The sequence below is a fragment of the Charadrius vociferus genome, unplaced genomic scaffold, assembly GCF_000708025.1.
Source record: "Charadrius vociferus isolate BGI_N301 unplaced genomic scaffold, ASM70802v2 scaffold309, whole genome shotgun sequence".
NCBI classification, from domain to species: Eukaryota; Metazoa; Chordata; class Aves; order Charadriiformes; family Charadriidae; genus Charadrius; species Charadrius vociferus.
Genome location: NW_009661370.1, coordinates 3,022,084 through 3,035,799, shown reverse-complemented (window position 1 = coordinate 3,035,799; position 13,716 = coordinate 3,022,084). Strand labels below are relative to the sequence as shown.

Genomic DNA, 13,716 nt, shown 5'->3' with positions numbered 1-13,716 from the left:
CAGCAGGAAGCAGGGTACAAACTGATTAATTCTCTGTGGCAGATCCACTGCTTTTTTAAGTACCACAGCTCCATTTCATTAAATTGTCAGGATATCTTGTGGTTTGGTTAGCCTGCCTGGACTGCTCCTTTCTCATGGAATTTCTTTTCACTTGAATTAATGAATTTCGGATGTAAATTTCCTGTTGTTTGCTTGTGGTGATGTATTTGATAAACATACACTCCAAATATCTTTAAAGTAATTTAACGTTGCTTGTACTGTAAAATATACTTTGTTTTTCTTGGTTTTGTTTTTTTTTTTTTTTAACGTGGGGCTGGTTAGTTAGAAGACATGTGGAAGTGTTTTTCCTTTTCAAATCCTCTGCTGTGTTTTAGTACTTTTTGTATGGAGGATTTCTCTTTCAAAGCAGTTCAGTAAGCACATGTCTATTAAGAAGTATGGACTGAAATGTGGGGTTTTTTTTCTATCTTTAAGCAGATTATGTAGAAGGAATGCAGTTATAAGAGAGCACCTAGAGTGCATCTTGAGAGCCATTAAACCACTTGAGCAAGTTAAGTGAACTGTTCACTGATACCGTTGTTTACTTTAGTCTTCAAAAGTGTTCACCCATTTGTTAATTAAAATTACAAAATAAATAAAGAGCAGATGATAAATATTCATGTATAGGCCTTGAAGAGGGATTGGAATATTGGTCATTTCAAGACAAAACTGGGGTTTTTTTGTGTGTGTCCGTGTTTGTACGGATGTCTTGACAAAGTAGACTGACTGTAATTCATGTTGGGAAACCATTTAGGAGAAACATTCTTCAAAGAAATCTGTCTATAAAAGAAATAGATGGTCCCTTATGAAGCCACAATGTTTTGCAATTGCTTTTAAATTACATGTCCTGTGTCTGGCTATAGCAGGCCAAAGACAGAGGTACAGCTGTGCTCATGGATAAACTGGTACTTATACATCATTCAATATTTATATCTTCTTGTGATTAGCTTTTGTCCAAAGTCACTAGTTCTCTTCAGAGGAGCTTGGAAGTGCTAGTCATACTCTTCTAATGTTTTTTCTCCAGGCAGAAATTCAGCTGCATAACTCAATAGATGATCAAAAATCTGTTTGGTTTTCCGATTAAGAGAATATGAGTACCTAGTAGAAGCCAAATGCAATCTAAAGTGTTGTCCTAATAGGAGGAGAGGGAGTAAGTAATCAGGGAAATGTGCGTTGAGTGTCTAAGGACACCAGCTAGAACGGTTTCCTTTTCTACATGTTTAGTTCTGGAGAGTATATATGTAAGCAAGCAAAGACTTCTGTTCTTTCCCAAAGTGACTAATGAGTGTACTTACCCTGTCAGCTCTGATTCTTAGAGCAGAGTGTGCTTATCTCCCTGTCCAGTTTATTCCTCACAGAAAGGAGGACTCTCATTGAAACCTGAACTGTTGGATGGCTGACCTGGTTTAGGCATGTTGGTATTCTCTCCGTGCTGTCCTTGAACTCTTCTTCAGTAGTTTGAGACGCCCGTCTTCCAGTTAACACACTTTCTAGATAAGGCTGAGATCTTGATCGATTTTAGACTTAGTAACAGGCACTTTCTCTCGTAACAGTCACTTACGGTTACAACTAAATGAGATATAATTTATTAGAATTGTACAGAAGAGTTTCTTTATGGTCCTTTTAAGAAAGCTACTAGCATGTTAATATTTTTAAAACTTACATTGGGTGATCTGATATGTAAGATTTTGTTTGGGCTTCAACTTTTGAGTCCATGAAGATTTCAGCAAATTTGTCGCAGGGCATTTTTTAAACCTTCTTAAAATATGAGTCATGCCTTTACTTAGGCCTATGATTATTTCATTTTCAAGCATTCAGTAAACTTAATTCAAGAAATGTCTTTACTTTTTCATGTAATGATGATATAGATTTCCACTGTTGTTGGTATTAAAGTTACACGTTTGTTTTCCCATAGTGCACTTGTATTTCTTTTCCAACTTACCTGTTTTTTTGTTTTGGTTTGTTTTTTCATTGTTTGCTTGTGTGTTAGCTGGGATTTCCCATGGAGAAATCAGTTCAGACTGGCAGTGTCAGTAGGGATGTTCCCAGCTGAACCAGCACCAGAGATCTGAGATAGAAAGCTCGGAGTCAATACCAATGTAACTAGTGCTATATCTGCTCTATTAATTTTGTGGGCAAATTAAGTAACACTTTGACTTTTTCAATTATCATTCTACTTATATGAAAATCTCTGGATAACAAAATCAAGCAGGTACCCTGCTATCTAGAAGCAGGACTAAACAGGAAGAGTTTTGCTAGTGAGGGCCAGGAAAGATAAGTCCGCACGAATAGACTGATGTTCATTTTTCTCACTCTTTTCTCTTCTCCATCTCCCTACCCCGCTTCTCTGCTTAAATATGTGTTGAAAGTCAGAAATGTTAATGGCTGCAGTGAGATTTTTAAGCCATGGGCTTCGTCAAAATCAAGTGATTGAGTTCAGCAAGCCAATATAAACAATTCCCACGTTGAACTTCAGTGACAATTAGTTTACTGCTCTGATGGAAAGATGAAGATGTGATTAATGAATTTTTATATTAGCCTTTAATGGTGTAATCTCTGTGTCAGATGGACGTAAACTTCTTCCTGACCTTTGAATTGTCTAAAATCTATGTAGCTACAGTTAGTAGGGTGCTGAGGTGATAAATGGCACTATAGGGCTGGGCTTAGCCCAGGACCAGTGCTGCCCCTGGACCGGTCAATTTTCAGCATTTTGCAAATGGTGAGAAGTCCTAGGCAGGGTTGGAAGTTCTGCATTGTTACATACGCTTCTTTTCTTAAAATGTTCAGTTGTATAATAATGAAACAATGACATTTAAAACTTAGTAAGTAGTTGTACATACGTTATTTACTTTGCAGAGTTGTTAGAAATCAAAGATGGGGAAAGTTGGGCAGATCTAAACTCACCTGTGCTTAACTGAGTAATTGCACTTTAAAAATTAAATTCTTGCTGGGATTTTTGTGTGGCATTGTAAAGTATAATGCTAATAAAGAGATTTTTCGGCCTTAAATAGGAAGTAAGTGGCATTAATTAAGCTATCATGTCTTTGCTGACCTATTCCCTATGTTTCTGGTCCTGAATACCTTGTGGATAGCAGAATCTTCTGCTTAGACTGGGGTAGGGGGAAGGTGGATGGGGTGGGTTTATTGGTGGACTTACCTCTTGAAAGGTAGTTGGCTGCTATTTTCTTTTTTATTCCTTTTGCTTTCAGATATATTTGTTAACTATAATTTGTGTAGGTTCTCCTATTACCCCCAATATTCTTGTATTTGCTTAGTCTATGTTTTTAGGAAATTAATCGTTTTTGCCTTGGCTCTGCAGGATAAATATTCTAGCTAGTGGTAGTTTAGATTTCATTTTGTTATTAAAAGTCAAGCTGCAGTGCTTAGTTTTGCGTGCAGCAAATTTTGAACTGTATATAAGTGCAAAGATGTAGGATTTTGAAGAGTATAGTGTGATAAAATTTAGAATTATAGAATATTAGTGTACAGTGCTTGTAGCTTCTTATTCCAGAGGTGTCATTGTATAGCCCAGGCTTATCACTGCAATTCCATTTTCTCTTTTTTTGGAGGGAGTTAAGGTTTCCTCTGTAAATTGAAAACATCTGAAAAGATTTTGGGATAATTAATGTTAGACACTGATAATATGTTACAGTTTTTAATATCAAAGGTTTTTTTCTACAGTACTAATGAACATTTTTTTTTCCTCCTTTAGGAGAATATATAAAAAACTGGCGGCCAAGATATTTCCTGCTAAAGACAGATGGGTCTTTCATAGGCTATAAGGAAAAGCCCCAGGATGTGGATCTGCCATATCCACTCAACAACTTTTCAGTGGCAAGTACGTATTTCCAGTATTTATTGTTCTCTCAGCATATTGACAAAATATCTGCTACATATTGCTTCACTTGTAGTTCAGAATTTATTGGTAACACTGGAAGTTTGATGCCATGTGTCAGACTAGTACACTACTAATCTTAAGTCCAGCTCTACAAGATATCTTTACAAGAGCATTGAAGATTTTTAGCATGGGTTGATTTTTGAATCCTAAGTCCTAATGATTTTTGAAGCATAAGTTCTCATTTTTGTGTGTGTTGCATCTGAAGTGTCTGTAAATAACAATAACATTTTGACAGGTCATCATTGTAAGAAGAAAATTCCTGGAAAGCTTACCTTTATTCAGATCATTGACCTCTTTTCTCATTTTCAGTAGTATCTCTGAATTCACTTGAAAACTCAGATTAATTAGAAAATTATCTAGACTGTCAAATGACACAAAATCGTGCTAAATTATTTTTCTCTTGGATAATCAGGTAATCAGCTCTCCAGCCTGGTTAATCAGTAATTTCAAGCAATCAGACAATTTGCATATATTAGCAAAGCTACAAACTGTGTATCTGTTGGATAAAGTGAAGACATTTTGATTTCTTGTTTTCAAAAAATGTTTCTGAAAGACAAATCTGTAGTTTTTTTGATTTGACAAAGTGAAATGGGTAGAACATTTTTCCTGAACAGAAATGAAAGTATTTGAGGAGCAAAACTGAGGAGGCAAAAAAAAATCTCCCTGAGTAGAAGTTGTGGATATCATAGCTAGAAACTGCCAAATGAGCACTAGAAAATTTACCTAGTTTCTTTCAGAATTGTATTAGCGTACTGCAATACAATAAATGGCAGTGTTTACTTTTATAGAGGAATATTGGAGCCACAAGAACATGTGTACTTAGGGAAAGTGTTCCCTTCATCTGCATTGCTGAAGATGGAAGAAATGCTTCTGAGCCTGAATTTACCTATATTCTTGATAAAATTGAACTTGAGATTGAATCACCCCTTTTATACAACGTAATTTGGGTATTTTATTTGGTAAGAAAATACTCTTGTGCTCCAAGCCCTTGTCTTGTCCCACAACTAGAGGAGGAAAACTTTGCATATTCTGATTGTGACATAAGTCTTACAAATGATACTGAGTGTGCAAGCCTTTTAATAATATTAGAGGCTCATTTCACCTTGTTGCTATTCAGCATAAAAAACTGTGATGTCTTTCAGTTCATATGAGTAGGAACTGACCAGATCATAGGCCATTATTCCTTAGTTATTGCTCTGAATATCCTAACCCGCACACTTACGGCAGTTAGTAGTTTCCTAGATACTTTCCCCCAAATCGCAGCAGAAAGAACATTTGTAGAACTGCAGAAGGGTTTTTGTCCTGCTTTACTGTATTCTTCATTGCACATCTAGTTTTCCTTTGGTGCAGCAAAGAAGAATGATCCAAACAGCAGTTCTGCTAAGCAAAGAAATACATAATTAGCAATTAATTCCAGTGTGTTTATACTGGTGGGTTTTTTTTGTTTTGATACTCAGAGGTCATCGTAGTAATTCTGATGTTAGAGTGCTGCCCGTGAACTTTGCTTTGCTGGAAATTGGAAGATTTCATATTGTTTTCCAAAATGACACTATCCCCCCCCCGCCCCCGAAAAAAAACTTAAAATCCTTTCTGCAACTAGCAAGCCCCATAGGTCTGATACTTCTTAGGCAGTGTAAGCTAAAGGAACAGGCATGCAATATTAATTGAAGAAATACAGCAAGATGAGTTTCTGGCAGGAAAAGGAGTCATTTAATCAGAAATAATTGCTGATCATTGCAAGCACAGGGAGATTTTTCACTCATAAAAAGAATCCCTTAAAATTAAGTGAAGTACCTACGTGGAATTCACAGGATGAAAAGCAAAATGTCTTCTAGATTCAGAATGTTTGGATCAGGTTCCAGTTTTTAACTTGGTTTTAATTAAATGGATTATGTTTGATCTCCAGAAAGAAGTACAAAATTACATGACACACGGAAAAGTTGAAAATATAAAGCATTATGGTATTACACTAAATTGCGAAGGACTAAGTTTTTCGTCAGCTGTTTTATCTGTGTGAAGATGAGATTGTCAGTAGGGCGAACAAACAAACAAACAAAACCACTATATGAATGAATCAAATCTCCTTGGCAGTACCTGGTAAATGTCAAGAACTGGTCTCACGGCCTCTGATCCAAGAGTTCCTGGGCTGCTGCAGTAGGTTTGTGGCCACAAGCAGTGCAACATATTTTTCCTGTAATAGTGAAGTACGTTTTTCATAAATTACTATCCAGGCAGATGGAGTGTGAGATCACTGTTAATACCATCTTGATTAGGTTGGCAGGGACTTAAAGATATGTCTTTACAGTCCTATCTTCATGTAATCTTTGTAGCTATCTGTAAAGTGAGAGTGTGGTCTCAGTCTACTTTTTGCTCTCCAAATGATAGACATCTTTGGCTCTTGCTTACAGCTTGTTATTTAAGCAGAAAAGGCCAAGGCTGTGGTATTATTTTCGAAGTGCTGTTGGAGTCGAACACTGGAAAGTTTGCACAGCTCTGCTGTGTATGATACTTGTTCTGTAGTTTAAAACTTCTATATCCAGCTCCATCAAACCAGTTACTTCCATCATATAGATGCTTTCCCATCAGTTTCTGCTGCCTTCCGCTCCTGCGACACCAGGCTTACTTTTGCAAAAGGCTCTTTCCCAGGTATAGTATCATTTTTCCTAGAGTGTCTCCCTGATCTCTTCCAAGATAATTTTAAACTCCTGCACTTGAGCATTACTCTCTCCCTGGTCCTATGTTGTCTGTGTACTCTGCTGGGAATGACAGGGAGGCAGAGAAAATGAAGTTATTTTACATACTGCTAACCGTGCCTCCAGTGCTAAATATGTTTTTGTTAATAAAGCCTTTCTCATCAGGTGGTGTTTTGTCACAGGTCAGAGTGTTCAGAGGCCATCCCTTTTCCTTGGGGTGATCTGGGAGGAAAAGTGGGGGAAGGCATTGGGAAGGGGACATGTAAACAGGTACAAGCTTTTCATAGAGAGGGAGAGCCTGAGGCAGCACACGCACGCTTCAGCCCATTGCTGGCCACCCAAAATGCAGGGGAAACGTGTGGGGCTGAGATGGGGGGAGGGGGCTGATCTCTCTTCCTGGAGCTTAGGTATGTCACTGAAGATGAGATAAAGTTGACTGAAGAGTATGACGGAGGGGGGGTTGGACGGAGCTGAACCCTGGCAGGGGATACAGGACTGGCCCCTCGGTGTCCTGGGCAGGGGCTTTGCCTCCCTGTGGCTGCTCCCCTCCTGCCTCGGGCACGTGCAAAAGCCAATGATGAGCGCCCCACACCGCATCTGTGGGGCTGCCACGAGGGTGCAGGGGTGAACAAATCAGCCAGATCTGGTGACACTGGACAGTGTGTAGGAATCACTCTGGTTTCTCTTCTGTGGAGCCAGCTTATTTTATACCAAACAGAGTCATTGTTTTAACGTGGGAGTTCAGAGCGCTGTGTATCTGAAGTATGCTTTTAGTTCCTTAATGCTCATCCCCTGACACTTAGACTCACAAAAAGTTGTCCTGTGGTATCTAACCATACACTTAAAGATAAATGACGGTGATGTAATTACACTGGTGGGAAATTTGTTGTGGAAACTTAAAACTGGTTGATACTGGTTCTCAGAGGTAAATTCAAAAGTGTGAGCTTACCTGAATTTGCTGGTTCAAAACCAGTTAAGCTTTTTTCAGGTAGAGACAAGCAGTTGTGAGTAATCAAGTATTGTAGCTTGAAGACATGCTCTTGATTGACTGAGTGGGTGTGCATTCCTATCCCACTTCAACTGCAAAATAAAATATGTTAATGCAAATTGCTTTTGCTTAGGCATTTATGCAGTCAGAACCAGTTTAAAAATAATTTTGATTCGATTGGTGTAACTTCTCTGTACAGGCAGAGGCCTGAAAAAAATGTCCTGGCTTTTAAAACTCCATTATGTTTCTTTGGAACTCTGGGTGACAGGATGTGTACCCTCAGTGGCCCTGCCAAAAAAGAACATGGCCTCACAATGCTGTTTTTAAATGGTCCAGTGGTCCCTAAGTAGAATCAACACTTCTTTGTGTAAACCACCTTGGTCTTCAACAGTCATCATTATTTAGAGAAAGCAGAGTGGGGAAGAAGAGGCAGTTGCTTCAAGTCTACTTGAAGAGCATTTGTGGCTTTACTGATAAAAAAACACTTCCCACATATGCAATGAGTATGTAGGTAATCGCATAGCACATTTGGGATGAGACATCTCTAAGAATTGGCCCTTTGCCTTTATTTTGATCTTTACATAGGCAATAATTGGGAAGAGCTGTATTCCTTCACAGTAGCCTTTGAGCTTTGGCCAAAAATGATGTCACCTGGAATTTCTATCGTATCTCGAAAGATAGTCTTTCTAAGCACTCTGTGGTACAGCTACCCTTTTTTTATTGTCTTTGAAAAGAAAAAGTGGATTCTAGTTACCGTCAAAAGGTAACATTTTATAATGTTTTCCTTTATTTTATTTTTTTCTTCTTTACAGAAATGATTACCGATGAACCTTGGCTATTCTAAATGGAGAAGCTGTGCTACTTTTTCCTAGTCTTAAACTTTGAGTGGGTCAGAGACAAGGTTTTATTATTTTGGGGATTTTAAAATCTTCAAAATATGGAAATTGAAAGGTTTCAGGGGAATCATGTTAGGGCTATAAAGAATTCTGAAGAGACTCTCTAATGAAATGGGTAGGAAAATATATATGTATGTTTTAAGTGAGATCAAATTATGCATCAAAATACTTCAGCATTAGACGTGACCTTGCGTGAAACTCCACAATTAACTTTTCAATGAGATTTAAGTTTAAAGTCCCAGTTTTTTTTTTAATTGTCACAACACTGGATGACGTGAACCCAGAGATAAGCATGTAACTGTAGATACTTACAATTACAGTATTCATTTCATTCCAAAATAATGATGGTGCAATTAAATAAATAATGTTCATTCAACACTGAAAATACTTGTGGGGAGAAGACGACACTGTATGTGTAATGTACTGCATATGCAAATACATCTACGGAAATTTGAACTCAAATTTAATGTGTATAGCCAATATTACTGTCTATGTTGGATGGGGAAATGTTTAGCTTTCTGGAAAAGTGGACTAGTAATTTTCTTTGGGAGGCTTTCATATTGCTTTATCAATGGTTTCTAGGTGGTATAGTTGGTATTGAGTCATTTGAGTTAAAAGTTTAGATTTAGTTGTTGGCTTGGGTCATAAATGAAAATGAGTTCCTTGGTCTTATCCTTCCATTTTAATGGACAGTGCTTTCTCAGACACCAGTATAGCACACTGTAATTTCCAATAATCTCTAAATAGAGAGGGCCTGGTATGAACATGGCAGGTCAAAGCTGACGTTTATAGCCGGGTCTGGAAGCTTTTATGCTGGTGTGATACATCCAGTTGCATAAATAAAACCAGGATGCTTGCATGAAAGACAGAGAAGGATGTATAATTTTACTGTCTTCTGTGAAAACAGACTGAACTCCAGTCAAAACCCAACAATAACATGCAGAAATCGATTTTCATTCTCCCTCCTTGCATGAAGGGGCAACTCGCAAACTGGTTGCAATGATAGAAAGACATGATGCTAGTTTAGTACTTCTTTGAGGTGTTGGAAGTAAAAGACTTTCCAGCATGATGAAGGGCATTTAGGATGATCTTTTTCACCTTAAAGGAATATAATTAAGTTTTTTGTGTTTATTATGTAGTCATATATGTTGTATCATCAAAGCACACACAAGTACTTGTCATGAGCCAAGCCCCACAAAAGTGGGATTTCTACCCATACAGAACAAAAAGTCAGTCCCTGCTCCAAAATGCTAAAATTCCAAATATAAAACAAGGGACAGCAGATGGATGCAAACAGATGGGGGGAGTATGAGAAAACAATGAGACAGTATTAGCCTGTAGTACAGGCAGTGGTCTCAGTGCATCAACAACTAATCCATTGTCAAGGTTAGATTTTTACTCTCTTCTCCATTCTTTTCTCTCTCCCTCCTTCCTTCACTTCCATTTTTTAAGACACGGTGAAGGAGAGTTTTAAGAAGGATTTAAAAGAGAACCAGTATGGCAAAGAGAGAAATTAGAAATGCTTTTGAGAAATGGTGCTGAAATTGGAACAGTAGAAGGATGGGTGGCATTTTGATACTGAATAAAGCGTGATACCAAGGACAAAGGTGGGCTGTGGGGACAGACCATGTTGAAAAGCTACCTATATTTGATGTGATAGAGCTGGGTAAGAAACAAGGAATGCAACGAGAAGAGCGATATGATCAAAGGGACAATGGAGAAAAATTATCTGTTCAACAGTTTCACGGGTGACATTTTTAGGAGAAAACTGCATTTGTTGGGCCCAAAGAAGGGATATTAAATTGTTCACATAAATCTCTATGTGACCAAACTTATTTTTAGGGTCATATGCCCCAAAGATAAAATGTAGTGAGAAAGGGCAGAGCCTTTTGGAAAGCCTCAGAAAAGTAGGTTTCCCATAGGGAGTAGGTAAGCAAGTGGAAGAATTGAGAGAGGACCAACCTAAGGGCGTGTGTGGGGGGGTATGTGCATACACTTATATTTGTACATACATGTAAAAGCCATGGCTTTTCATATGTGTATAAGCAAAAGCATGTGTATCTGTCTCAGTGTTATGAAAACGGTGTATTAGTTCTGCTACTTGTCTAACAAAAAATGTCATCAGAGAAAAGTGTGAATTTGGACTGCAGAGTAGCAGTAATGGGAATAGGTATTTCTAAGCAGTGTGTTCGTTAAATTTTGACATGAGAAAGAAAAAATGGGAGTAGAAATTGAATAGGCAAAGGTTGGGACAAAAGTATTTATCTTGTGAAGGAAGGACCAAGAGAAAAATAAGAAATGAAGGTTAAATGGTAACGCAAGTAGATAGATACATAGACAGATAGAGATACCTGTATATAGATAGCACTCTGTGTATATTTAAAAGTGCGTGTATTCTAAACAATGCAAGTAGTGGTTTGATACTATTTCTTTTATATCATATGATAATCACAGGAAGTCATCTTTTGTGCTAAAACTCAGCCTATATTAGAAATAATTTTGCAAATATGCAACCTTCTGTTCATTTTTTAGTGCAATTTTTTATGGCTGCTTGTATGTTTAGTATTCTTGTCTAGCCATATCAACAAATTCTGCTGAAGTTGAAAGCTTCCATATATGAAATAATAAAATGGTATTAGCGTTCTTTCTATTTTTTTAATGCTGAATGAATGTATTGAGGAAAAGAAGACTGGTGATTATATGGTTAAAGTTATAGAATTCAAACTTTAAACTTTTTAATAAAATCTGAACAGATGATCTGTGCTTTTTTTTTTTTTTTTTTTTTTTGGAACTGGCAGGTTTCAGGCCCTCTAATTGGCTTCCCAGCTTTGCAGAGTAATTACAGCTTCAAGCAAACTTTGTCATCTGTGGTTCAGAATGGTGTAAAGTAAACAGAACGTTTTGAAATACAGTTTGTAGTTAGAGTTGCTCAGGAGAGTTTAACTAGCATAACTACTTAATTTAGATAGTAGCAGTTATTTGAAAAAGATAGTCTAACATTTCAGAATTGTCAGATTGTGGATATGCAAACAAAAGTTAACCTCTGGTATGTACCTGGCTTTTTTTTGTTTGTTTAAAAAGAGAAGTTCAAGGCTTGAGAAACATGCATTGCATTTCTTTATAGTGGTTTTATTTCATTTTTGCCATTTTCTGTGTAGAACAAAAAATGGCCAAATGAGTGCTACAGACTTGTTGGAATGGAGTTGTCGGTTTCTGTTACTGATTTTGTATTTTGCTGCTTCGAACAAGTGTTCTCCCCCAAGGGTTTTCATCCCCTCTAATATTAAAGGGGAAAATTCTCATGAGTGATGTTTAATCCCAGCAAGGCAGAAAGGTTTAGGATTAAAATGTGTAATTTCAAGTAGTAGATGGCTAGCATACAAGAACACAAAGTTGAGTCTGTCTGTTTACTGGCTTACTCATCTTTTTGAATGATAATTTAGACTTCCAACTGTTTTGAGTTGAGATTCAGCCCTTTAATTACATATGTTTATGTATAGTAGCAAACTTGAAGACATTATGGTAGAGTGTTCTCTACTCTTGGTAATGACCCAACTATCACTCGAATGCTTGGAGCCAGCTCTTGGTAGCCAGTTTCACTCCTTCTTCTGTGCTTTTGTAGTTTCCAAACTATTCTGTCTGTCTAGAACTACTATGATTTTTCAAGTGATTAGTAGAAAAATATTTTGGTAATTAGCAGTAACTGTGTATTAGAGTACTTATTCATTTTAATAGATTTTTTTTTTCCTAGCTGTAGGTGAAAGACATTCACAAACAAATTTTTATTCATGTTGCAGTCATGACAGGAATGTTATTTATCCCATACATTTGTATATAGCAGCACATGAAGTATGTGGGTGTACTAAATATCAGCAGATTTTGGTTACTTTTATCTTCTTGAGAAGGCTGGGTAGCACACCACTTTTAGAAACACACTAGTCCTCCATTTCTTTTTGATTTTTTTTTTTTTTTTTTTTGGTTCAGAAGGGAAGGATACGAACATATTCAATTTTAACCTTCCACAAAGAAATTAATCTTTAGCCACTTTTAACAGAATATTAAAAATTAAGTTTTGCTAGATTTTATTTTTCAATACCATCCTTCAGTGATAATGAAATGGCGCTTTTTTTTAATGTTTTCAGTGCCATTTTCAATTGCTAAGGTATTTTTTATTACCTTTAATTGACTTAGTTAATCATCTGTAATGAAAACTCAGAGAGTAAATACTCTTTGGTAGTTACAGAGCTTAGTATATGCATCCATATGTTTTGTTCTTGTAAATAATGTGCATCATCACTTTGTGGACTGTCTGAAAAAATTAATGTAGATAGTACCAATAATACATCTATATATCAGATACAGATTTACATAATGTATGTACTAATATATATACTATATTTATCGTACTATATATATATACGTAAAGTCCATATTATAGATAGCATTTGGACATAAGCAGGCTTAATTCTGTTTTGATTTTTGCATGTTTGAGTTGGCAAACTTAAATTAATGCCATTTTAATATGTGCATTTTTGGATGTATTTGCAATAAGAGAATGAATGGTGACGTTCAAAATTTTCAGCTCCATTACAGGCATTGGGGAGGATGTGCTTTTTGATTCATATAGACTTTTCTGCAGGTTTGACTCTGTACCTCTTTGCCTTCAGATTGTCTTTACACAGTCACCTTACTTTTCTGCCCCTGGCAGCTTCTTTTACTTTCCTTCTCCTAAACTAGCTACTCCAGCTGTCCCCCAAGTTTTTCTTTCTCACACAGGGCCCAGTTTGTTTCCTGTCCCATTTCCACTCTTCTCCCTTTATTCCCTAGTCTTTTGTTCCTGACATCTCTTCTGTAAATAACTTGCTGGATGCCATCTTTCCGTATTGGATTTTGCTTCAGCGAGGTAGTTTCTTTTTCATATTGTTGGAGGAATAGGATGAGGAATTATGAATATAGGAGAAAGATCTTTCCATTTAGCAGGTGTAGAGGCAGGAGACAGCTGTAGCCTCTGGATTACACTCAATGCATAGATTTTCAATGATTTTGTGCTTTAGTAATTGTTATTGTAATTTTTTACCCTCCTCCCACTGCACTCTTATCCCTCCCACATGTAGTGTAGCCAGATGCCTTACATTTTCACAGGAATACTAAAAGGATATCAAAGGTCTTGGTTTGCCAAGTTTTAAGTCTCGTCTCCAAAAA

General features: G+C 36.9%; 1 protein-coding gene across 1 annotated transcript in view; it reads left to right on the top strand.

Annotated features, from left to right (window-relative positions):
• AKT3 (v-akt murine thymoma viral oncogene homolog 3) overlaps positions 1 to 13,716 on the top strand; it is a 143,070-nt gene that overhangs the window by 65,744 nt on the left and 63,610 nt on the right. Inside the window, exon 2 of the mRNA XM_009893644.1 lies at positions 3,752 to 3,877. Coding sequence (XP_009891946.1) covers positions 3,752 to 3,877 — 126 coding nt within the window. The remainder of the gene's footprint in view (positions 1 to 3,751; positions 3,878 to 13,716) is intronic.